General features: G+C 39.3%; 1 protein-coding gene across 3 annotated transcripts; it reads right to left on the bottom strand.

Annotated features, from left to right (window-relative positions):
* Positions 1 to 33: 33 nt before the first annotated feature.
* Positions 34 to 25,926, bottom strand: oxsr1a (oxidative stress responsive kinase 1a). Of its 3 annotated transcripts, none has more exons than XM_086043277.1 (17): positions 25,715 to 25,926; positions 25,017 to 25,129; positions 19,402 to 19,510; positions 16,506 to 16,647; positions 16,112 to 16,167; positions 14,533 to 14,642; positions 14,349 to 14,450; positions 10,675 to 10,808; positions 10,521 to 10,569; positions 10,359 to 10,424; positions 9,909 to 10,031; positions 8,764 to 8,799; positions 8,437 to 8,592; positions 8,250 to 8,355; positions 8,104 to 8,172; positions 7,313 to 7,377; positions 34 to 2,504 (listed from the first exon to the last, which is right to left on the bottom strand). In XM_086043277.1, the coding sequence occupies exons 1-17, from the start codon at positions 25,782 to 25,784 to the stop codon at positions 2,430 to 2,432; spliced, it is 1,581 nt and encodes a 526-aa protein (XP_085899403.1). In that variant the 5' UTR covers positions 25,785 to 25,926; the 3' UTR covers positions 34 to 2,429. The 3 variants fall into 3 exon arrangements, with proteins under 3 accessions (XP_085899403.1, XP_085899404.1, XP_085899406.1); XM_086043278.1 differs by having other exon boundaries at positions 25,722 to 25,909; XM_086043280.1 differs by lacking the exon at positions 25,715 to 25,926 and adding an exon at positions 24,232 to 24,320.
* Positions 25,927 to 27,118: the final 1,192 nt, after the last annotated feature.

Genomic DNA, 27,118 nt, shown 5'->3' with positions numbered 1-27,118 from the left:
GTGATGAGGGAAAATAATGCTTTCCTTTTAGGTAAAAAAAAAAAAAAATTCAGGACATTTACATGGTAAAACCAGGAAAACACGCACACGCACACGCACACACGCACACCAAACACATGCACAAATGTATCCTATGTCATATGACAACTTCCCAAACTCCACACAGGGTTTGCACAAGTTAACATGGAAAAAAAAAACATCTGCATATCAGAACAGGTACAACACGCATGTTAACATACCAATAAGGTGCCAATTAAACCAATTTGTGCATAATTAGTGACGCAAATGACAAAGGCAAATGGCAGAAAACAATATAACTTCTGGCTCAAGATGAGTCATCAGTTTTACCATCTGTTTTCCAAAATCAACATTTACACGTCGTTTTATATGGCATGTACACGTTAACAGTCAAATGCATCAACGTTGTTTCGGATGGAAAAAAAAAATAAACGTGACAGTGCTTGGAGTTGCAACATACATACATGTAAATCATTCTTTATACACCATTTTTTCCGGTACCTGAACAAGCAGCTTGAAGGCAGCCCTTTCATGTGGTACGAATAAAGCTGACAGCTACACTAGGAGTGACAAGTGGCCAGAGGAATTTTTGGACAGCAAAGACACTAAAATACGGCCCAACAAACAAAACTTGTCAGGCAACTTTACTTTTCTGGGAAGGGTCACTCCACCTAAATAGATATTTTTGGCTGGCATTTTAAATACATTTTATAGCAATTCTGTCATTGAATTTTGTGCTTTACAGGGCTATCAGCAATGAAAACATACATTCAATACGTTTTCAGTGGCCCTGCTAGCATTGATGTTAGTACACTAACAGGTCTCCAAAAAAAAAAAAAAAAAGGGTGGTTGGGGTGGTTCATGGTCAAAACCTTTTTCCTAAAAAATAAAACACATTAAGATATTGGCACAGGCTAAGTTACAAAATATACTTAATGAGCATTCAATCCATCCATTTTCTGTTTAGGGTCAGGCGAGCTGGTGTCTACTCCAAGCTAAATTTAGGTGAGAGGCAGGGTACAACCTGAATTTGTTGCCACTTAATCACGGGTTAAAATGACATGAATATGAGAATTGACTTCCAAAGCAATAAATTTGTAATACCGTATATACTGTGCGTTTTCCTCTTAACGGCGCTTCTGATTCTCCATATATCGAATTACAATGGCTATCCACTGAATCATTTGCATGGCTGTATAGTACCAGTGGCGCGTGCTATTTGGGTGAAGTGCCCCTTTACTCTGGTGAAACATTTCCAGTTTCTGATGACACACACCTCCTGTCAAGTTGAAAACCTGTCAGCCTTTGCAAGCCAAACCAGCCTGGACTCAACACTTGTCAGGTGCATTAAGGCCAAAAAGCTGACCCAATGAAATGAAAATACAACATTATCACTTGAACGTTGAAAATAGTTCAAAATAAAGCAAAGTTGACCTGTGTAGGCATGCCATGAAATCGCTTTGCTAGGATGCTTGTGGAAATCAGTCGATTTGAGGAGCTACCTTGCTGCTTGACACTTGAACTATTGAGGTACAGCGAGACAATGAATTCAGCCAAAGAGAAATGCTAGAAGCAAACAGCATCACATCCAGTGAAAACAAACAAATATTGCATAGGAAAAGATGATCAGGCCGGTCAACTTTTTCTTTCTTTTTGAATACTTGATGAGAACTCTGTCACTGCCGTAACTGACATTGTGACCCAAAGCAGCTAAAGGGATGATTTAAGGGCATTTGACTAAGTTTATTGTTGCAGTCAGAGCCTGATTGCTGGCTTTGGTTGTGTTTCAACTGTAATGGCAGAAGTTTTGCTTCAGATTTGCCTTACAAAGAAATGTTGACGCGTCTACCTTGGGTTCATTTCCACTTTAGAATGATTTTCTTGGATATCTTAGAAATGCACATTATTCAGACAATAATCACTATTAGTTTAGCAGTTGTGCAGGGGATATGTATAGTTAACAATTAACTAAGGCTTAATTTCACTGGTCAAATTCAGTGTAGCATAAGGTGACGTTTCACTCATGTGAGTTTTGTGGCACAGTTTAATAAAAAAAAAAAAAAAAAGTTTGATAAAAAGAAAAGAGGAAGGCATCATTTCCAGTACTGACAAGAGATGGTTTGGGTTGTGCTAATGAATGAAGAGAGGAGTGGGGTTGGGGCAGTGAATAATTGATTGCATGTCCTCTCCCATGAATAAGCGCACTGTAAACGTTTCAAGTGTGTTCCTGTGATGAACTGAACCTCCTCCTCGCCATGTGGTCCTCGTGCATCCTGCCGTAGTGTCACACTTCCAGCCAGCTTCATGTTTCGCCGTCCTCCTCTCTTTGGCAGCAGTGGCGTCGTAGAATTTACTAGCATGCAGCAGTGCATTGCCAGCAGTTGCTGTCTTTTGCTGCAATCCCTTTCACTTTAGCTGATGCTGAGCTGCGCGAAGCCGATGAGTTTAATGTCATCGGGAATTTCTGATTCCTCCACACCAGATGCCTGGGGAACAAAAGAATGAGACGTGAATGAAACGTACGTACGTACATTGTTGCGCCAGTGCATATCATCTGCGATAACAGATTTTTATTTGTGCGGAACATATCTACTTGTCTGGTATATTGTGGAAATGTGAAGCTTATAGCCATTGTTTTACATATTGTACAATAATGAATACTTAAATATTGATTAAAATGCAATCAAACATCAATAAAATAGTGAACATTTAGGGCCGCTGCACAGTAGGGCTACCATGATTAGTCGACTAATCACAACGACGTCGACGATCAAAATCGTCGACAATTAATATTAATCGTCGACGTGTCGTTTATTTATATATTTATTTGGCACATAATTTTTCTCTCGAGACTGCCGCGTCTCGCTCTTCTCCCGCTGGCTGTTTTCCTATCTGCAACGCACATGCGCAATGGTGGTAATCCGGGGGTCAGCGTTTAGAAGGGTTACAAATGGGGTACCGCAAGGGTCAGTTATTGGTCCAAAACTGTTTATATTATATATAAATGAAATTAGTAGAATGACAGATTTTTTCAAAAATGTCATTTTTGCCGATGACACAAATGTGCTATGTTCAGGGACAAATCTAAAAGAGCTTTTGTGCAAAGTTGGAAGAGAGTTTGATCATATTAAGTCATGGTTTGATGTAAATAAATTATGTCTGAATATCAAGAAAACCAAATTCATGGTTTTTGGAAATCTGAAAAAAATAAAAGGGAATATTATGTTAAAAATTTGTAATGTTAATATTGAACGAGTTTACGCAACAAAGTTATGATAGATGATAAATCAACACGGAAACAACATTAACTATATAAAAGGAAACAGTTCTAAAACAATAGCAATATTATATAAGTCAAGACACCTTCTAAATCATAAAGCCTGACATATAATTTATTATTCTTTGATATTTCCCTATTTGACTTATGGCGTAGAATTGTGGGGATCTACACAGAAAAATACAATAAATGCAATTGTAGTTCTACAAAAGAGAGCAATACTAATTATCAATAAGACTCATTATTATGCACATACAGACCCACTCTTTTTCAAATCAAACATTATGAAGTTAAAAGACATATATTATTATAAAATCATGCAAATAATGTTTAAAGCAAAAACTCAATCTCTTCCTCACTCTACACAAAAGCTCTTTGAAATCCGGGAGTCTCAATATTGCTTAAGAAGTGTTTGTAAGTCCATTGTGCAAAAAGCAGTTAAGGGAATTAAAAGAAGATGTGTTTCTATTGTCGGGGTGAAATATTGGAATGAGCAAATATACATTGGAAAACTTGTTTGTTTTTTTTAAAAAAACTTGTTTGCAAAGCTATTTTTGAAAGTTGCAGAGAATGATTTAGAAGATGATTTATTTATTGCTATTTTGTTTTGTCTTGTGTTTCCATAAAATGTAAATAGGTAAATGCAGTTTTACATTGCCTTAAGGGGGAGAAAAGGCCAGGCTTAAATAAGCTTTAGCTTCTGCCTGTGCCATTCTGTCATGGGACATATGATTGTAACTGTTATGTTGTGCATATATTATGGATTGTAATGATGACTGATGACAGAATAAACAATCTACTACTACTACTAAATGTATCTAAATAAAGAATTCAATTGTATTTTTCAATAAGCTGCTACTTGGTATCCACTACCAGTCAAATTTTTAGAAACTCCACGCTAACCAAACCTCCTTTTACATTTTTAAAAAATTTCAGTGAAGGGGTTCAAGTACAATTAATAACTGAACTGCCAGAGGTAAAAAAAAAAACAAGTAAGGTTACCCAAAACGGAAAAATAATGAGCATTTCAGAATTCCACAAAAAGGCATAGTCTCCACACTTGAACCTCAGACTGGTTTGAGATTAACTGGACCAAAGAGTGAAAGTAAAGCAACATACAAGTGCCACACATTTATAGGAACTTCTGCAACAGAATTGGGGAAAAACCCTCTGAGGAATATTTCATTCCTATTGTCGTAATAATGCCACGACTGTGTTCAGCTGTGAAAAAAGTTAGCCACTTTAATGATTCAATAGTTTCAAGTACATTTTGTTTTATAGATTAATCCATGAATTATTTTGTATCTTATTTGTTCTGTATCTTAATTTCACAGTACAATGAGAATGAATGAATTCCATGTATATGTGTGTATACACTATACACACAGTATATATAGCGTAAAATAGTGATGGGCGATATGGCAAAAATATCATATCATGATTTTTTTTTTTTAAATAAAATCACAATCATGATTTTATCATGATTGTGATTTTATTTTTATCTTTTATCTTTTTTTACATAGGTTTTTTTTTAGTACTTTGAAGAGTCTTTTAAAGCCCTCGTTTTCCACTGTTTTAATGCCAATCATGTCTTCGGCAAGGTAATAAGTCACTGCCTCAGTTACTTCTTTACACCGCTTGCTTGTTTTTTCATATGGAGTGCGCTTGTTAAATGTGTGTTACCGTGGGTTGTGTTAGCTTGGAGCTAGCGGCGTTTGCTTTGGCTGTCGGCGTACTTTTTTGGGGGCTGTCTCCACAAGTCATTAAACAGGTTTGTCATGTTGCCATCTGACGTTTGAACAGAGTCTCTGACATCTTTGCAATTAACTGGTTTGCGCTTTCTCCCCCAAGGAAAAGCCAAATCAATTCGACACTGTGGATGTGGAGGTTCTTTTCGGGACAAACTCTGCTGCGTGGTGACGTTCCGCTATAGCTTAATGCTATACAAACAAACAGGGAGGCGGGGAGTGGCACTGTGCGTGCTGTGATTAGTTGGTCGGGAATGCGTCAGCAGCTTTGAGCCGCCATAGCACTAAACTGTATAAAATGTGCCCTGTAGACGATCAAGCGATCTTTCAGCTTTATGAGATCGTCAACACGTTAAACTCCTTAACGATCTAGTATTGTCACATCGCCCACCCCCACCGTAAAATCACATGTATAATACGCACCCGTGTATAATACGTCCCCCCAAAATTGATCTTAAAAAGTACTTTTCTACTTTAGTAGTAGTTTTCTGTACCTGTCTACAGTGTACAACATCCGACGGCAGTCGAAACAACACAAAACGCGTAATTTTTTTTGTTTGTTTTTTTAACCTTGCGAGGCGAAAAAGATCAAGCACATTAGATAGTCGCCTCAAAGTCACGTGAGACGGAAACCTCACCGAATGCTAGCGCGGCAGCAGTAGATTTGCCTTCTGTGAGACCTTCCTCTCCAGCCTCTCCCGTCTGCCTCGGTTATACAGTAGTGACCAAATTGTGATTATATTGCAAATGCTATTAATCGTTCAGCCCTAATTTTAATGTCATATTAACGACTCGAGTAGCAAAAAAACAGTGCAGAAAACCCCCCAAAAATGTAAGAATGAAGATGAAAATCCAGTGAAGCCGTACTTTGCTGTCGGTTGAATAGTGCTTTCTCAATTATTTTCTGTTACGTCACCGCAGGAAGAAGAAAACATGCCTCGCCCACCCAACTCACCGTCACAACTAAACATTGTATAATGTCTATAAAAAAGAAATAAGAACAAATAGATCTACAACAAAGAGTAACGTTGTTAACATTGTGAACCTCGGTCTTGTCTGCTGCATGAACACATGTGTCGCCTATGTGACCCGTATGCGCAGAAGAAGAGACGAACTCATGACGTACTGTTTACGGAAGTAATGTGGTCCAGCGTGTCGGGGCATTTCTACAGTAAAGCGATTTGGTAGGAGGTAGAAATAAATACAGTATTTGGGGAAAATGAGGCGTGGCTTCATGGAGATATCACTAATGATGACGTAAAGTCATAACCGTGCGTAAAATATGAATCAATCTGAACCGTGGCTGAATTACCGTACTACTATCACCATAAATGTCCACTTTATGCTTCATGTTTCAAGTGGGATTAAATTAAAGTAAAATATAAAGTCAATACTCTGTTACTACTAATAATGTTACTCAAAACAATTTTACAGATTCGATGTCCCTGCAGCTAGCACTTTCCCTCTGCGCAGCACATTTTGGGCTCCGGATGACGTCAATGTCAAGATAGATGCGACCTGGCCGTTCAGACCGCAGCCGCACTGAAAAAGATCGGATACGTAACCGATTTAGGACCACATATGAAAGCCACCCAGGTCGGATTTAAAAAAAAAAAAAAAAATTCGAATCAAGCCGTTCAGACTGTCATAAAAAAATCCGATCTGGTCTGAGGTGTGAACCTTGCCTGCTTAGAGTAATCAATCAAGATCACCCGGTAAAACCTACACAGGCACAGGGAGAACAAACTCCATACACAGAAAAGTCCTAGGCTGGATTCGAACCTACGACATGACAAATCTTTTGAGTATTTCTTTCCACCAGATGTGCACAATGTACTGTAAATGCAAATTAAATAAATAAATAGTTATCGGCATCAGTATTGAGGAACAGGAATTTATCGGTATTTGCTTGAAAAAATATAGACATCATGTATCTCCAATTATTACCACAGCAAACCTGTAAAGCGCGTGCAACAGACATGGTATCTGTAAAGCTGAAGTTCATTGAGAAGCTGAAAGAGGAGAAAGTGCTGCTATGTACAGAAGGCATATGGGAAAAACTGGAAATGTCTTCCAATACTGACTCAAAACCAGTGGGATTGAAAATTGAATTATAATGTAGTGTAAAATATATATTTACATTTTCAATCAACATTGAAAAAATTAGTAGTACAAATAAGCCCTGACACAATAAACACTTGACCATTCTAGCCGAGAAAACAAATACCCCATGACCACTTTGTGAAAAAATTGTTTACAGTGTACTGACCAGCTTAAAGGTGACATTTTTGTGATTCTGAGGATCATCCACAATCTTTTGCAGATTGGCAGCAACTGTAAAGATGAAAAAGGAAATCAGAAGTTATGTTACGATTATACCTATCTGTAGTGCTGCATAAATAAATCGACCTCAAAATATAGTCGACACTTTTTTTTTAACCAACGTTGTATGCCGTTCGCAGACATTTTCCAGGTCTCGTAAATCCATTGTAAGATATGTATGTATATGTGTATATGTGTATATATATATATATATATATATATATATATATATATATATATATATATATATATATATATATATATATATACACATTAAACTTAATTTCATGCCGTTGTTTTGTTAAAATCGGTAGCAAATAGTAAATTTGTGACAGTAATGCATCAAGGTCTGGAAAATGAGACGAGTAAGCCGTTAGCCGCAACACACTGCCGGGAACAACTTCAAAACAAAAGCTTACCTAGGCATTGATGTCTGTATATTATTTGGTAGGTTAAGGTTTATTTTGAAGTTGGCCTTCTTACAGTGTTGTTGCTCCGGTGCCGAGGTACTGTCTAGGCACTGGTAAACGTCTTAACAAGGTGAAAAATGTTTGTGTCATTAACACCCGTGTATAAAACTGTTGTTTTTTGGGGGGAGAAATGTATATTATTGACGGGATTTTCTGTGTTTGTTGGGGCTGGATGTGCATTTGGACCGCTAAGATTCAAATGAACTGCCTGCACCGGAATTAATAAGGTTGTCTAAGAGAATTTGGAGGGACACTGGTGACTACTTACCAATGACTAAATCTCTCCCATCTACCAGACCGGCCGAAACCAACTCCTGAGATACGCCATCAGCAGAGTCTGATGACGTAGAGAAGCATTAGCAGAAAGCAAAGTCATTGTTTTTAGTACATGAGGTTAGATGATCATCATCATACCTCTGCCAGACATGAACTCAAATCGGATGTCGTTGAGTTCCTTCTTTGGATTCCTCAGCCTCAGGACGAGGTTGATCGGAACGCTGGCATCGGATACAATGGCATCCTGAAACGGGGGTCCATTTGAATTGAGGCTTTGCAATGCCGCCTTCAGCTGCTTATGTGTTATTATTTGTAGTGTTATTACCTGAGGGGAGGGTGCATGTGAGGGGCTCACTGTTTGAGCGGGAGTGGGAGGCAATGGTGGAACGTCTTCACCACTTTGTCCCACAGGCGTAACATTTGCATTGACTGTAGGAGGCGGCTTAAGGTGTGCACTGGAGCCATCTGTTGGTGGGAAAATCTAAGAGGTATGACACACAGGTAAGTCAAAGTGTTTGCAGTGTTACGAGTGCAGAAAAATGAAAAGAGGATGACAAACAAGGAAGACGTTCATGCAGATCACTTCATCGAGACATTGGAAGAAAAATCAACATCTATCAGTACTGGTCATGTCCGCTATAAACAGACTCACCTCCATAGTCTGAGACCCGTCCTTCACTCTGGGGGACTGCAGAATGGACATGACAGATTGTCAAGATTAAAAACATGCAATTGTCATACACCCAATCTTTATACTTATGGACAGGTTATAAAGAATCCCACACTCAAAAAGCAAGACTTCATGACATCACAGCCTCGAAGAAAGGAAGGTATAACCCCACACCAGGACATGAACTTCGACTCACATTAGAGCATACGGGACCAGCATGTGTTAAGGCAAACATTATGTTTGCTTTAGTTTCGAAAGTCTTCAGGGAGAAGACTTATGGTGCTAGTTCACAATTAATTCATTCTGGAATGCTTAACAATGTTACAGATTTTCAACATTGTTCTGTCACTTGAGTACTTACATGCTGCCTGATTAACCCTATTTTGGAACCTTTTTTTTTTATTGTGGATTTACCCCTTGAGATGAATCATCTCATTTTAGAGGGGGTGCACATACAAATTCAATAAACATAAATAAAGACAACACACACAACATATCTCTTCCCACAGTCACTTAACCCTCCCAACCAATCACATTAAGAAGTAAACTACATTAACATATTGTCGCTGTCCTGTGAAAAACACTTATGTCCAATTTTGGAAAAAAAAAAAATTTCACGTTAATGCGATGTCTGTAACGCAGAAACACCATTCACGTAAAAATAAGAAGATTGAAAAAAATCTCATGTGTTTTTCACAGGACAGCGACGATGTGTCCGTTCAAATAGAACTGCATGCATGAGTAAAAACAAGGCTATGTAAACATAAGTCATGCATGCACATGCTGTATTATCTTTATTATAATAAATAATTGTAATTTTTTTCAATTCAAATTAAATGAGGTATCCAAACTAGACGCAGTTGTATGACAAGAGTTTAGTAACGCAGCAACCTGGCTCCGATTAGGAGAAATAATGTTGAGATAAAGTACTGTGACTAACTTTCAACGTTTATCTTGGATACAAACTGTAACCAGTGTTCCAATGCACAAAAAATCTTTATGCTGTAGAGGACGTGACAAACTTAACCATGGCGGACAATGACTATAAATTCATTGTGTCCCTGGTGGGACACATTTAAGTCACATAATTACGATCGATGCTTATCAGAAACCGTCCAACATCTCACCCGCAGAGCTGCCACTGCAGCTTTGCCTTCCTCGCTCTCTTCGTCCAGTTCATCATCACTCCACTCCCAGCCACCATCCTCTGTCTTGTGAAGACGACCACTGGATCCTGGTACACGTCTCACCTTTTGAAGTTCCGTTTAAAAACATTTTCAAATGTAAAAATCCCCCCTGATTAAAATTGTCAGTGCACTGGAACGCCTAAGACAGGGATGTCGAACTCCGGTCCTCGAGGGCAGCTGTCCTGCCTGTTTTCCATCTCTCCCTACTGCAACACACCTGTTTCAAATGATCAGCTCATCAGCAAGTTCTGCAGGAGCCTGATCCTGATCCCGATCGTTTGAATCAGATATGTTGGACGAGGAAACCACTAAAACATGCAGGAGGGCGACCCCGAGGACTGGAGTTTGACACCCCTGGCCTAAGATGTAATTCACTGAAGTATTACAAACCTTTTTTGATCGATCTGTTATTGATGGACCTTTATGTAGCAGCTTCTCCTGCAGGTAGTCATTATTCTATTTAAAAAAAAAAAAGAAAGAGGGGACAGATAGTACACATACATCAAAATATGTTGTCTCGTATGTAAAAATACAAAGAGAGAAGAAACTTGCCTTGGCTTTTGTGAAGAATTTGTGCTTAAGCAACTCAGCTGCAGTTGGCCTAAATAGGACCAAATAGAAACAAAACAGAAGGGAAATTACTGTAAAAGGAATGGTAAAAGCAAAAACAAATGACCATAATAAAAGGGACAATTCATGAACAGACCTTTTTTCTGGGTCCTTCTGTAAACACAGGGTGATCATCTTCCTAAAAGATTTGCCATATTTCTTCACCATCTCTTTGTCTGTGATACCCGTTTCCAGACAGGGTGGGTCGTTCTGTAGCGTCAGCATCAGCACCTATACACGCACAACTATCAGCTTCTACATTCAAACTGAGCAGAATGTGTGGATGCAATCTATGAGCATCGTATGGTCTATGTCACACAACGCACCAGAGACGGACGAGTACTGATATCAGGTATCAGTATCAGGCCGATACGATGTTATTTCAAGGTATCGAGTACTCACGAAGCCTGTTGATACCAGTCACTAATAGCAGTCATTGGCGCCCTCTTGTGGCCAGTCTATTAGGTTTTTTCGAAGTGAAGTGCATCCATGTCACACCTCTCAAATGCCCATTGAGATGCGGTTTCTGTTACGTATGTGTGTGCTTGTAAGGTTTATATTAATGCTTAAAGTGCATTATTATTCTGTCAATGCCCATTCTCTTATATGCCCATTAAGATGCAAATGCTATAACTACATGTATGTTTTCATGGTTTATGTTAATATTTAGAGTGCTTTATTAGTGAGTTGTTAGCAAAATTTCTACGTTTGTTTACACATTTACCTCCTTTTAACGACTGAGAAAAATGGAATGTTATTATTCACTGCATTAATAAAGTCTATTTTTCCTGCTGAATGCAGTACAAGCAACACTGCGCTTTTACTTGTGTGTATTATACAGAGTTCTATACTCAACTGTTTCCTACTTTTTTTTTTACTTGTATGTACCTATATTATGTAATATGAATGGTATTCCTTTGGATGGTTGAATAGGTAAAGAAAAAAAAACTATTTCATTTATCAACAGTGGCTGATATGAAATCCCTTGTGGTAAATTTTTCAGCTGTTTCACCCAGCCCTATTTTCCAACTTCAGTGTCATGCTTATCAGTTAAAGGGATGGTGGGGCCGGGATGGCCATGTTTTCACTAACAAATTCATTTTATATATTTTTGAGCAGGAAAATGAAAAGAGTTGTCATTTTCTATTTGATCAATACATTTGGGAGAAATTAGAAAATAAGTGACTCCATGAATAACGCCTCTTGTTAATGAGGAGAATGGCCACGCCACCTACGTTCTATCCTTGTTCGGTCGGCATCACGGGAGGAACCGATTACAAACCCTCCATTGGAAATCATTTTCCTTTCATTGCTTATAACGTCCAAAAATGGTGATCAATTGGCACCAAAATTTATGTGGACATCCTTATGACCACTTCCACATATCAAAAGGATTAACCTCTCCGTGGCCGATTTATATGAGAATGAGGAAATGTGGAAGTGAGCAGAGCTACCAGTACATTTATGCTGGGAACACAGCAAAACACTGCTTCTTTGCTGATCACAGTTAGGACGGGCGAGGCATTTAACACCAGTCAGGATATTCGCAGAGACTGAAGTGGGAATGAGTGGACGTGCACATTTATTTGGATGAGGAATGCCCCCAGTTTTTCGACCGACAACACGCCGTCCAATGGAATGTAACAGCCGAAATAGTACGTTCCAATGCGGCCACACTGTTGTGGAGTCGGATGCGCACATTCAAGACACGCCTGGTGTTTGATGAGGTCTTACCTCACTCTGACGCCGCTTCACTCTCGCGACTGCAAGCGGTGTCGGACAATGCACGCGACTGCTCGGGAGGCAACCCCGCGACATGAAGACGCAGGCTCATGATCCGCCATATTTCGTTAAATGTTCGAAATATAACCAGTCGGGGTTCGTGTGCGCATTCATGCTCTTGTCCGCTTCAGCTTGTGAAAGTGGAGGAGCAATCGCCACGGTATTTTTGATTTTGTGGAGGTGATCATGATGAGATCACGTTTTATGTCAATAAATCCAAACTATTGTGCAGAACACTTTTATACTTTAACAGGTTGAAGTGGACAAGAGCAGTAATGTGCATTTGCTTTTGGTGGCGATCAGTCGCTGTTTTAGACAACAGAACTGACAAAGAGAGCAATATTACCACGCTTGGCTCCCTCCCGTGACGTAGAACGCTGAGACCGAAAACATAACATCAGCCACGCCCCAAAAGGGGGCGGTGCAATTTGTCGGAAATCTAATCACAAAAAAAGACCTTAAATCATGACAGGGTCTTTCGGGGGTGGGCACTTTAGTACTGATGTTATTTTTACTTGCAAACCTATTATATAAGTGCCAATGTTAAGCTCACCCAAGTGTCGCTTTAATAGTTGAACCTGGATTATTTTGCACTTTAATTTATTTTGAACAAGGACTAAAACTTACACTTTTGTTAATCTATTAAGAATGACTCCTAAATCATGTGCCCTGCGACTGGCTGGCGACCAGTTCAGGGTGTAGTCTGCCTTCACCCATTGACGGCTGGGATAGGCTCCAGCAACTCCCCGCGACCCTGTATAGGATAAGCGGTTTGGAAGATGACATGACATGACTCCTAAATCAGAGTGAGTTGTCTTTTATTTTCAATTTAAATTCTCTATTGCAAAGTGTTCTGGCTTTACTCAAAAAGTCTTTAAAATTAACAGACATTGATCGAATAAGAATGTTATGTATAAAAAGTACTAGTGGTTTTGGTTACTTGGTATCACTATAGGGAAGTACTCGAGAGTTGAGTACTTATACTACCGTAATTTCCGGACTATAAAACGCACCGGAATAAAAGCCGCAACAGCTAAATTCAGCCACTTTAACACATTTGTGTACATATTGGCCACAATTGTATTAATAGCCGCGGGTCTCCATGTTATAACATGGATATTTGCATAACGAAAGAGGTCACACTGATGGATTGCCACACATGGCCAATTCACTGACGAGCTTGATCAGGTAGCAGTGCATTTACGTCTGGCAGTGCAACCTTTGGAAAGCCATTTGTTACGTGTTTGGGAGATGCAGGGGATGTCACTCCATAGCCTGAAATGTCTTGCGTGGCTAGCAGTTAGCGCCTAGTTAGTTGCCAGCCATGGTGGGAGTCATTTACCAAACAAACAACAGAGAGATAGGGTAGCACTGCAAAGATAGCTGTATTTATGGCACTTGTTCCCTATGCTCATTTAATTCAACAGAAAACCTCTACTATCTCCTATGTATTCGCTCCTACAAAGCTGCGTACCGCTACGCACAGACTCCAGATATGCATATAGACGCACAAAGAATAGGTTATGCCAGGGCTCGTACATTATATGTATTTCCCTCACAGTAGTGCTATTCAATAATTTACATGAATGACTAACTCAGCAGATAGACTGGATGAACATAGAACGAGTGAGTACGAGAACAACGGGGCGCACTGCCACTCCATCGGATCAACCCACCTGCGTGCATGGCCAACACGCACTGCAACCACACGCACTTTGCTCTGCAGAGTGGACAAAGCGTTTTTGCTTCTCGTCTTCTAAACTTGCCGAGCTTTAAAATTTCACTGCATGGATTCCAATCATTCCAAGCTAGACTTAATTCATATGGCGTCCAACTATTCGCAGGCTACACTGGGCGAGGGTGGTCAAAATTGTTAAAAGAAATCACTGGTTGACCAGCACACCAGAACACATAGCGTTCGACCATAAAGGTCTTACTGTAGTCAAATTAGAAACATCAGACACGCACGAAAACATAAACAACAGTTACCTTCATTGGTGGATATTTGTGATATGGTGCAGCTCCCGTAGCTAACTCAATGGCAGTGATCCCAAAACTCCAGATGTCAGCTTTAAAGTCATAGCCACGGACCTGTAGAAAGAAGCAGAGTAAGCAATGAACAAACAGACCCGAAAAGATTAAAAGGCCACCATCCACTAAACAAGAATCCCACCTGCTCCATGACCTCAGGGGCCATCCAGCAAGGCGTCCCCACAAATGTTTTCCGAACCTTGTTCCTGGTCATATCCCCGCCTGCTGCTAGAAAGGCACTCACACCAAAATCTGAGGGCCACAAGTATGCAGGATTGAAAAGGACGAGAAGGAGAAAAAGATACATGTTCAAAGAAATTGCTTGATTTAAGATGTGAATGTTTTACTAAATCAATTATTATACTGTATCACAGTGACTAGAACAATTACATGATTTCAATAACCTTTTCAAAACTTGCATATTGGCAATATTCAGATTTTGAAAGGCCATGTAAACACGTGCAAAAAACGGAATATCGTCGCTGTCCTGTGAAAAACACTTATCTCCAATTTTGGAAACTTTTTTAATTTTCACTTTAATGCGATTTCTGTAACGCAGAAACATGATTCAAGTAGAAATAAGAAAATGAAAAAAAAAATGGAGATAAATGTTTTTCACGTTACAGCGACGATATGCTCCGAATAAGACTCCTGGGTTAATCCCTTTTCTAACCCGAACATTTGGTCATGTAAACGTATATTGGAATACCGCCATTGAAAGGGACATTGGTTTGTGTTCTGCACATAGCCTATCTGCAAGGAATCTTGGTCTTTTTAGTACAGTAAGTAACTTGTGTGTACGGCGATGCCACTTACACGGCGTAACAAGTCAGAGGCGGGCAACAAGAAAATGCAAAGCGCAGACTCGACGCAGCGCAGAACCACACTTTTAAGCCAGGATGAAACCAACTGCTTTATTCTTGTGGTGAGTGACATGAATATAACGTGTTTTATTGATGGTGGAAACTTAGTAAGAAGCGGAAATGACATGTCTTTGCATCATGACGTTATCTTCACGCCGCCTGTTAAGATCAGGACATTCCAATTGATCACAATGACAATGTATACTGTCTGCTCACGCATGTACGTAAAGGGATTATCCTGAATTATTCAGAAATCTGAATTTTGAATTCAACCCGAATACTGACTGCATGTAAACGTAGTCAGTGAGTCCCCATCCATCAGTGGAATACATTCCAGAAAATCTTGTATTAACTTTTAGTATTGTTGTAATTGTACCCTTACAAATGCCTTTGAAACATTTTACCATATTAAAACATACTTTTTAACACAAACAGAAACATGATACATATTGTATCTGTGTGTTAAACATATGCCTTTAAGGGGCATGGCCTGCCGGGGTGACGTAATATGTCGGCGAACTGGAGGGTCGTTGGCCAGTTAGCTCACGTTATTGCGAGTCTCTGTGTGAGTGTCTTGAGCATGAGCTGTGGTCATCAGCAGCTCCTGTGTGAGTGTGCTTGTTGGCTTTGGATTTTATGTCTCTCCCGGCATTTAATAAGCAACTGAAAACTACATCGACAATTGCAGCTCTACCTTACCAAATGTGAGGGCATTACAGATTTAAGTGACATAGCGCAACTTTCCGCAATGTGCTTCAGAAAAAAATATCCACGACATTACAGGGCCATGGAAGGTGAGCCGCAATACGGCTAGGAAACACCGTATACAAAATCATGAGAAATGGGAGAACACTATACCAGCAATTTGAACTGAGCCATCATCCCCAAGAAGGATATTTCCAGCCTTTAGATCACTGTAAGTGAAATAAAGAGAAATATTAAAACAAGTTGTGCAATGATTATGGGATCAAAAATGAGTATTGTCCGAAAAAATGAGTATTGTCTGACAACTCTAAATTTGAAAACATTTCAACAGTCAAAGATCACGACTGACTAAACAGAAGGCAGAATATTCATGTGAAACAAGTCTGTGGCATATATTAAGTCAAATTATGCATCTTCATTATTTCAATGACTTATGAACTGAGGTCAAGTTTAACCTGCAGTCACATATACAGTACAGAAAAAGTTGAACGTCTAGGCGAAATGCACGTGGACAGTGAAAGGCGATAACACCGGTATGATCTCTCACCGATGAATTTGTCCATTTTTGTGAAGGTATTCCAGACCCTCCAATACTTCCTTTAAGATAGTAGCAATGCAGGCCTCGTCCAACACTCCAGACTTGTGCTCCCCACGTGAGATGATGTGTTTGATGATGTCCAAGACTGAGCCTGAGAGACAGGGTACAGAGAGAGTGAGAGTGAGGGTGAGAGAGAGAGAGAAGAGAGAGAGTTATGGTGGTTGTCACAAAATATTACGAAGGCAAAAAAAAGCAATTACACAGTTCACACATGATGTTACAACAAGTTGTTACAATTGTTAATAGGTGACATTGTGGGTAACTGGGTGGCAAAAAAACTCTAGAACCAACCAAAGTGTCTTGTGGCAAAAGTTGTTTGTTTTTTTTGTATTATGAAGACAGTTCTGAGTGCAGAAAACCAGTCAATATCTGTTGTGACCACTTTTTGTTTCAAGTAGTGCAATATATCTCCTTGTCATAAAGTTGATCAGGTTGTTGATTGCGGCATGTGGTGCAAAGTTGCTGGATATTGGCATGAACTGGAACACGCTAATAGTGGCCTTTTATTGTGGCGAGCCTAAGGCACACCCGTGCAATAATCAGGCTGTCTAATCCGCGTCCTGATGTGCCACATCTGTGAGGACGGATGGATTATCTTGACAAAGGAGAAATCAGGGCTGTGTGATAAATCAATATCGATATGTATCGCGATAGACAAGTGGTCGATATCAATAGAAAATGCCTTCGATAAAATGTTCGATAGGAAAAAAAAAAATCAGGAAGCAAACACTGGGTGCTGTAGGCAGCGCGCAAGAAGTAGCAAAACCAATGAAGAAGCAGCAGCTAAACTAACAAAGAAGTGTGCATACTCACGTGGAACGAGAGTGGGGATTAACTTCATTCAAATTAGTACAACCCGATTAAACACCTCCGGATGGATATGTGGTGTACAAGCAAAAGAGTTGTGTCTTTGACATGCTATTCCACCAGTATTAGACGTGTCCGACCCTCGGCATCACACTGCATGCAGATTTCTCAGGAACCTTTAATCTATTTTATTCAAGTGTAGCACATTCTCATGTTTGAGGTTGAATTTATGCAACCCAAATGTTTGGAATAAATGGGTCATATTTTCTCATACCTTCTGTCGCTAACTATTGCTCTTTGTTTGTATCTCTTGATCAAGTATCTTCAAACATTTCATACTAAAAAATAAAAGCATGTATCATTCCTGCTGCTATCTTATCGGATCGATATCGGTTAGTATCTCTAGGCAACAAAATCGGTATCATATCAGAAGTCAAGAAGTTCTATCTGGAGAATAACATTTCCTAAATTCATACTATTTTCTTTTGCTGCTTATTTTCCATAGTAAAACAAAAAAAAAGAAAAAAAAGAAAAATAATTTCAATACAGTATATATCAATATACTCCGGTTTCCTCCCACATTCTAAAAACATGCTTTGAAGGTTAATTGAAGACTCTAAATTGTCTCTAGGTGTGACTGTGAGTTAGAATGGTTGTTCGCCTTTGTGTGCCCTGCGATTGGCTGGCAACCAGTTCAGGGTGTACCCCACCTACTGCCCGAAGAGAGCTGGGATAAGGTCCCGCACGCCCGCAACCCTTGTGAGGATAAGCGGTTCAGACAATGGATGGATAGATCAATATAGACCAATATGAAGTAGGTATATGGTAATATACTTTGCAGTCATAATGCCCAGCCTTAGGAGAAATGCTCACTAACGCAGATTTAGATTTGTGAACAATATGTGAAGGAAATTGCGTGTGTAGAAAAAGTTTTAGAATCTTTGAATCCAGCTCACAAAAAATGGGAGCAAAAACAAATGTGTTTATATATTTGTTCAGTGTATGTGAAATCTTTGGAATAACCTTGATTGCATAAGTGGTCAAAAAAATCGGACAAATCTTCCTCTAAGTCACAGCAATACGCACAGTTTTCTTGAAATTAATACCCCATATACTACCATGGGTGTACATGTTTTGATTGAACAACCCCCACAGTTCTTATGTATGACACTTAGTCCATACTGAGTAGTCGATGTTTGTGCCACTTTAGATTTACACACTGCATTTTTAGGATTAGTGGTGTATTTCGATGACATCAGGCTCACATTGGCCAATGGCATGTATTCGATACATAGCCGTCTAAGAAATTCAGATTATTACGATCTGAGAATATCAAGTCAATGCACTTTTTTCTCTCTACGCTTCCTTGAAAAATATCACGATTGTGCCACTTAGGCACAAAACAATTAAAATTGTGTCGGTTAAACCAGAAGGGTGGTCGTTGTTATGATTCTGGAGAATGAACTGTTCCATTGATGCCATAATGAAGCAATATAAATACATTCCTATGTCTGCACCTTTATCCAGATCTTCACCAAAATTGATCTTCAGTTAGACTTGACAGACAGACTTGTAAAGTGAAAGAGTTGAGACTGAGCCATGTCTAACGAAAGGCTAATAAACCATACAAATGTGTTTGATACTATTTGAGCAGAATGCGATCCATACACCAAATGTAGTTGTTGCATTAGCTAGAAGAAGAAATTTTCATTTTTTTCCCTTTCCTATTTGGTGAAATTAATATTCTTATGTTCTGTAACTTCTGTTGATTTTCTTTGTACGACATGCATATTGTGAATAATTTGCCCTAGATGCACGTAAAAGAGCTTGTTTGAATTGGTAAAATGGAGAGAATGACAGCAGTGTCTACTACAGTATGTCACGCTTGGATCTCAGTTGGATATTCACTATACTGTGTATTGCTGTATGTAACTTTCTCGAGGCCTACACATTTAGCCAAAAAGCAAAGAGCAGTGTTTGAAAGGTTGTTTTAAAGACATAAGGTTTTGAGTTGAGCTGCAGTTTGTTAAGTACTCACCACCGCTGAGAAGCTTCATGACCAGCCAAAGTTCATCCTTCACCACAAAGGAAGTGTAGTACGAAACAATGTTGGGATGGTGGCACTGGCTCATTGCTTGGATCTCCTTCTGCAAAGTTACAAAACGGCAACACTGACACTCAATGTTGAATGTTCTATACTGTACTGTATGTTATGATCCTCTACTATACATTAAATTAAATCCAGAGATGGGATGTAACAAAGTAAAATACTTCATTACTGAACTTGAGTATTTTTTCCAGTACTATGTACTTCAAGTATTTATCTATCAAACTACTTTTTATCTTTACTTGTTACATTTTAACACCATATCTGTACATTTTACTTGATACATTTAAGAAAAAAAAAAAAAGGGTCGTTACTTTAGTTTTTAAGGCATGACGGCAATTAACTAAGGGATTAGACCTGGAAGGCTACATCCCAGCTTGTGATTGGCTCCATGTCACTGGTGTGGCATGGGGGCCATATCCGTCCCGCAAAAGCAAATCATGTCAACTTCCATGACCCTTGCTAAAATCTGTACCAAAATAGAAATTGTCTTATCGAAATAAATAACGGTGAGATTTTGCAATAATTTTTTGTTACTCTTTTTACAGTCACTTGGACAATAATTCAACAAAATATCATCCTCGATTTCTGATTTTAAAAATATCAATATAGCAATTTGATGTGTATATCTAATAATACGATATGACGATTAAACATTTATTTGGTTTCACATTCATAAAGGACCAATGAGGGAAGCCATATCTACAAAGCGGCCCGTGACAAGAATGAGTTTGACACGCCTGCATATGTCAATGCTATGACACGCACTTGACTAGAAAAAAAATAGTAGGCACGCAGGGCTACCCACCCATATGAATAGGTAGTTACGACACACCCATTTTGAAGGGAGTGCCTAGGGCAACACTACGCTAAAAGGGTCAAGGTCTTCAGTACATTTTACATGTTTGGACGGCAAGAAAACCAAAAGACCAAGTAGGCCATAAAATTATAACAAAGAAACTTGTGAGTACTGTTTCACAGGTAAAAATATGAGTACCCTTTCACAGGTAAAAATATTTGTTCTGGCTTTTTTTTTTCAAATGTTATATAATATTGATAGCACATTATTTCGCATTTGCAGAAAAATTAAAGCCATGAAAATCAGTTGAGAAATGAGCACATCACTACTTAATTTCAATGTTTGTGCATTGCTTGTGATGTGTACGTCGACCTCTCCAACATGGCCACCACATCGGCACGGCGGTTAGCTGGCTACTACAGGGCACTGGCGTATCTAGTCATATTCCTATATGTGTACACAGCAGTACACAGGAGAATCTCAACATGAAAATGTGAAAATTATATTTTTGCTTACATTGATCACCTCTCAACTCAGGGAGATGACAACACAGAGGAACTTAGGTTGCAATTTGCATTGAGCAGCAAGCATGACTATCCATCAGAGCCATTAGCATTTAAAATGCAGTTTGTTCAAGTTTACTGAATGCATAGCAATTTAACTATGGTATTATTTACTATATGTATCTCCTTTTAGGATATAATGTTATATTCATGTGCTTTTCCTTTCACTTGTTGTCACTTTGTTTACTTTTACTCTTCAAGTATATTTCAGAGCATGTACTTTTTTTACTCACTGAGAGTGGTCCCTTCGCAACACAGAGGTTGAGGGTTCGATCCCCAGCCCCTGTGACTATTTCCAAGTATTTTTGAGCAAGCTACTGAACCCCCAGTTGGTCCTGATGATGCGTCATCACCAGTAGGTGAATGAGGAGTCAGTGTGAAGCGCTTTAAGCGCCTTGTAGGTGGAAAAGCGCGATGTAAGTGAAAGCCCATTTACCATTTTACTTGGGTAATTATTTGAATGAGTACTTTTACAAAAGTTTTTTGTTTTGTTTTGACACAAATGCAAGTACTTTCATAATTGATCAAGTAAGGTGTCCCTCATGAAAGTGCCACAAAGCCAAGGCATATTTCTGTCTAAAGCAGCAGAGGGGATACCATGTGAATCAAGTCGAACTGGTAGCAGTTATCGACAACTAGTACTAAGTGTACTATAGAAAAGCTTGACATTTTCAGTTTGTTCGTTCAAGTTAATTAAGGAAGAGAGAAACATCATAGGCACGTGTCAACACAATCTTATAAAACATTTAAGTATTTTTAATTAATCTTTACAATGAATGATTATTTTTCATCCATCCATCCATCCATTATCTGTACCGCTTCTCCTCACAAGGGTCGCGGGGCGTGCTGGAGCCTATCCCAGCTGTCTTTGGGCAGTAGGCGGGGGACACCCTGAACTGGTTGCCAGCCAATCGCAGGGCACACAGAGACAAACATCCGCACTCACAATCACACCTAGGGGCAATTTAGAGTATCCAATCAACTTACCATGCATGTTTTTGGAATGTGGGAGGAAACCGGAGTGCCCGGAGAAAACCCACGCAGGCACGGGGAGAACATGCAAACTCCACACAGGGAGGCCGGAGCCGGGATCGAACCCACGACCTCTGAACTGTGAGGCGGACGTGCTAACCAGTCGACCACCGTGCCGCCTGATTATTTTTCATTTTAACAAAAATAATACTGTACATGAATTTTTAAAAAAGATGATACAACACTCCACGTAAGAAGTGGTAGGTGGTCCTTTTGATAAAACATCTGTGGTCCTCACAACCATTGAGGACACAATAACTGAAGTTGCCCATCTCTGGAGAAGCAATACATTGCAAATATGGTGCTATCTTAATTTACTCAAGTGAGCTTCCACTCTGACTGACAGCGCCGCAAACCTAATAATGTACGGTGAAACCTTTTCAGTCACGCATCCGGAAAGTTGCGATTTTGAGTTCAACCAAACTATGTTTTTCATTTTATGTATTTTTGTGATGCCACCACAGAAAGGCAAAGAGAAAAAATGCAATGACACAGAACCAAAACTAGAACTTTGAAAAGCGTCGGCTTGTCCAATCCAAGATGATCAACACAATTAATTACCATATAAACAAAATTAATTCAAACTCTAATTAATTTAACTACCGGTAATCAGATGTTAATATTGTATGGCGCTGAGACCATAAAGACTAAACTAACTATCAGGAAAACAACCAAATAAGCTTAATAACAAACTGCATCATTTTACAGAGCAGACAATATGGAATCACTTTCTTGCTACATCTCCAGTATGTGTGCCTTCAAGAAGAGTAAGCATTTTTACTTAAATCTAGTTTAAATATACAATGGGAATTGGCTAAAGTCGCTGTATGATTGTATGACAGCGAGTACTGTTGTCAATCAGATATGTTTATTATTGTGGTTGGAGTTTGATGCCATGTAGTGGAGTGCATCATGCTTGTATTTTATTCCTCCTGTGCAATTTATTGATAGGTAAGGACGTTAAAAAAACAAAAAAAAAAACGATAATAAATAATCAGTTATGTTGCGTCCATCATTTATGGACTACAAAACGCACTTGATTAAATGCCGCAACAGCTACATTTTGCCATAAAAGCAAATTTGTACACACATTGGCCGCTTCGTATCAATACTACGCGGGCCTCCACGTTATAACATGGTAAAGTGGCAAAGAAAGAAGTCTCACAGAAAGATTAAAAAAAAAAAAAAAAACGTATTTACCTTAAGACAGCCTCTGGCCTAAAATTAATAATGAGTGGCCCGGCAGTAGTGTTGACCGCAGTACAAAATACACGCGTAAAATATAAAATAAATAAAGTCGTTTAATATTCAACCACCAAATGGCAGCAGACCTGTGGCTGCACTCTCGGGAGCTTTCGGAAATACGCTCCGAGCGCGCTCTGCCACTCTGAAGACACCACTCCCAATGTCATGTTAGGTGTCAGAGTGAACTCGTCGCTGCATGACCTTTTGTGTGGCCCATTCCAGCCCATTTCTGAAATAGAGACTGTAGTGAAGAAAACGAAAGTTGACCAAGAGGGCTGTTGCTTCCAGGAAAAGTGCAAATTATCATATTTTTTCACTGAAATACAAAACAACTGTGTCTACCGAGTTTGCTAAGAGACTGTACTGTGGCTGTTTTCAAGAAATTCAATATCAAGAGTCACTACCAGACAAAACATGCAAAATACGACAAGGTGACTGGTAACAAATGCCTTGAAAACTTTAAGCAACTTGTAGCTGAGTGGTCGGCCCGCACACATTTTCACCTCACCAAATCTGGCCCTTTTTACAAAATGTTTGGAAACCCCTGCATCAAGGCCTAACGCACCTGGCGAAACATCTCTCAAAAACCTAAGTGCGACTTTAGAATCACCCTCTAAAACCTGAAGTTTTCACGGAAATTCAACACCTATAAAATAACTGATACTGTAGCTCAGCCACTGTAGCAGATTGAAACATAATTCCAAAAGAATTTGAGAGCTTAGACATGTGGCTTTCACATAGTCCAGAGTTTATTATTAACTGTTTCAATTAAAAATGTAAAATTACATTTTGTGTCATTGGGATTGAAGCACGATTTTTTAATTTTAAAACTCGAGTGGTAATTACCATTCTCTATATTCTGTTACAAAGCCGTCGATATCGTCATCGTCCTACAAACATATCTTAAAAAAAGAAAAGAAAATCACATATCCGTTCTTCCAGCTGCAGAGGTAGAAAGATTCAACAGTGTTCCCGGCTCTAGTGGTGGAAACGCTTTTTATGGTGGAAACGCTGTTGTTCACTCTCGGCCTAAGTGGGTTAAACACCGGGAGTGCAACCCCCCCCCACCCACACACACACACACAAAAATAACGTCAAACTCAGTTATTCACACAGTGGTACCTCTTGTTGTCACATTGGGCAAATTCGCAGACGATCTTCACCACGCAGCAGTGCAGCCTTTGGAAACCAGTTTGTTAAAAGTAGGGAAGCTGTAGGGGATGCCCAGACTTATTTAGAATGTCGCTCTATGGCCAGACTTGCTGTCCTATCATCCGTTACCAGCGATGATTGTACTCAGTCACCAAACAAACAACAGCGTGATGGTGGTCACACTGCAGAGATGGCTGTATTTATGGAACTCGTTCCCTTTGCTCATTAAATTCAACTCAAGATTCTCGTTTTCGCTCTCAATTGCGCCTATAACAGCTGCACACCAGTGCGTTGTAGCGGCTTATAGTCCAGAAAAAAAAGGTAATATGTTGTGTCATCCATGTCATAAGTTTAGTATCCTACACCCGCAATTAAAACTAAATGAATACTAGGTGCATGTTGGTCATTTTGTTGTTTGAATGGGTATTTTTAACTGTTGCTCAAAAGATGACTTGAGTAAAATGGGACAATGAACTGCGTGACCTCTGTGTTGTGACAAATGAATGCCCTAAACTGTGAAATGCAATATAAGAAATTACTTAAGTAGTTGTTCTGAGAAACATGAAAATTGAAATAGCTTTTAAGGACCCGTTTTTAAGGATACCCACACACATTTACATGGTCATGGCGTCAAGGTTTTGAGCGTTTCATGTGAGACCGGAACCCAACTATTTCACACCACACTCGCACTAAACGGAATGCAGTGTAAATACTGCAAATGTGAAATATGTCACACTTCACAACAATGTTCTTACCAGGAGCTCATCCATGCTAGTTTGACATTTTTCAAGGTTGATGCGTTTAATGGCCACCTTCTCCTTTCTGGGCTTGCAGGTGGCTGCCTGGACCACTGCAGTGGCTCCACTGCCTGAGGAGAAGATATTAGGTTTGAAGCAAATCTCTCCAAGAAAAGACAGATTTCATACTGTGACTAGTCACATCATTGAGACAAATACAAGAGCTGGATCCGAAAATATGCTTTAGGATTATCTGAATCAGTTTAGGTAGACACTGTTGGAAAGCTATGGTTTTGACTCATTTAAATTTGCTCATTGCAACAATTTTGGATTCAATTCTAATATAGTAGTGGAATTACAGCTCTCTGTAAGTTTGATTGCGTGACACTCTTAAGTTGTAAGTAGAAGTGTAGTGTCTGATACAGGGCACCACCCACCCACTCCTCTCGCATCTGACGAGACCACATACAGACGGCTACGTGAACAAGCTCTTTAGCTTTACAGTGAATTTCTAAAAGCTGTCTTAAACCATCCGGTCAAACTACTGCTGGTCATTTCGCAAGCAGACTACGCCTTTTATAACCTTAGCTTAATGAGACAACGTGTCCTGACTGGCCTTGTGTTACACGCAACACTACTTGGCTAGTCGCAGTTAGCATCGCGCTGATTAAACAGCGAAGGCTAGCAGGCAAACATTAGCAAGCTAGGCTACTAACCGATCACCTCGTTGAGAACGTAGTCATCCTTGTCGATTGACCACGATTGTGTGGACTGGTCGTCTGCCATACTGTTGTTATTAGGACGTTTAAGTAGTGCGTCCGACTTGTTTCGAATGCGATGTCTGAAATGATCGCTTTGGGGTTACTCCATTTGGCTCAAATGGTACCGACTGCGGCTCTTGAGCGACAAATGCGGTAGCTGCTGTCAACACAACTTTACGTGCGACTGACGCAGCGTATTACGTCATCATGCAAACGAAGGAACAAAGATGCTGCCATCTTGAGTGTACAGACGTAGTATGCTGGCAGTATGTGACTGAGTACACGTCCTGTGATATTCCACTTAATTTTGAGTATTTCAAGCCACTTTCCACACATGTGAATTTGTTTCACTGTGAACTTTTGGGGAGCCACAACGTTTATTAATTGTTAACCCAGCCTAATCTGTCATGTTTTTTTGTATTTAATCTAATAAATAATAATAATAATAATAATAATAATAATAATAATAATAATAATAATAATAATGTGGTTAAACAATACGTTTTAAGGGTCGAACTGTGATCGTCATAAGGCGAAGCCCACTGTGCTCTCTTCAAAACAGTTTCACCACTAGAGTGAAGCAGAGAGTTACATAAGCCTATTCATCTATTAGCGTGCAAGGAATTGCATTTAGTCGGTACATTTAGTCATTTTTTTCTAGTCATCACTGCTGAACGTGTCCCTCATTTGTCCCGTATACACTTTAAACATTAACTGCTTGACTCAATATATTAAACAGTTGTAATAAATAAATAATAAAAACAGAGATTTAGGAAATATTAAGTAATATCAAATATCAAAATTATCGATCCTGCTATTTTCTATTCCTCAGGTGAGCTGGAGCATATGCAGCTGACATAAGGCGAGTACATAATCGGTACACCCTGTATTCATCGCCAGTCAAGCACAGCCAGGGCACATATAATAATTAGAGAGATTAGAGAGAGAGAGAGAGAGAGAGAGAGAGAGAGAGAGAGAGAGAGAGAGAGAGAGAGAGAGAATATTGCGATATTTAACATGCACCTACAGAAATGACATTTTTATTTAATGTAGGATTTTTTTCATGCAGCAAGATATGCGAGCTCAATATATTTTTAGCTAATTAATGGTAATGCCCCTAGATACTGTACACCTATTGGATGGCAATGCGCAGTTAAGCATACAATTCCATATGGAATTTATCATTAACCGCCCCCCAAAATGCATTGATAAACATTCAACATACGTTTTCCACAAAAAATGGAGGACAAAGACGGACAAAGTCCTAGAAAAAAACATATTTAAAGATATTTCAAATTAAAAATCTGCAAAAAAATGCAAATCAACAGGTTCCAAACCGTGAGTATGTGGGGGTCAGCT

Source organism: Filicampus tigris, chromosome 10, assembly GCF_054856515.1.
Source record: "Filicampus tigris isolate MCC_2025a chromosome 10, RoL_Ftig_1.0, whole genome shotgun sequence".
Taxonomy (NCBI): Eukaryota; Metazoa; Chordata; class Actinopteri; order Syngnathiformes; family Syngnathidae; genus Filicampus; species Filicampus tigris.
Note: the sequence above shows the minus strand (reverse complement) of the source record. Positions and strands in the feature narration are given on the sequence as shown.

Coding starts and splice junctions, on each gene's coding strand:
- oxsr1a (XM_086043277.1), bottom strand. CDS start 25,784: ATGGCAGACGACCAGTCCACACAATCGTGGTCAATCGACAAGGATGAC. Junction 19,511..25,016: donor CTAGCATGGATGAGCTCCTG/GTAAGAACATTG, acceptor GTAACTTTGCAG/AAGGAGATCCAAGCAATGAG. Junction 7,378..8,103: donor TGGGAGAGATTTAGTCATTG/GTAAGTAGTCAC, acceptor TCATCTTTACAG/TTGCTGCCAATCTGCAAAAG.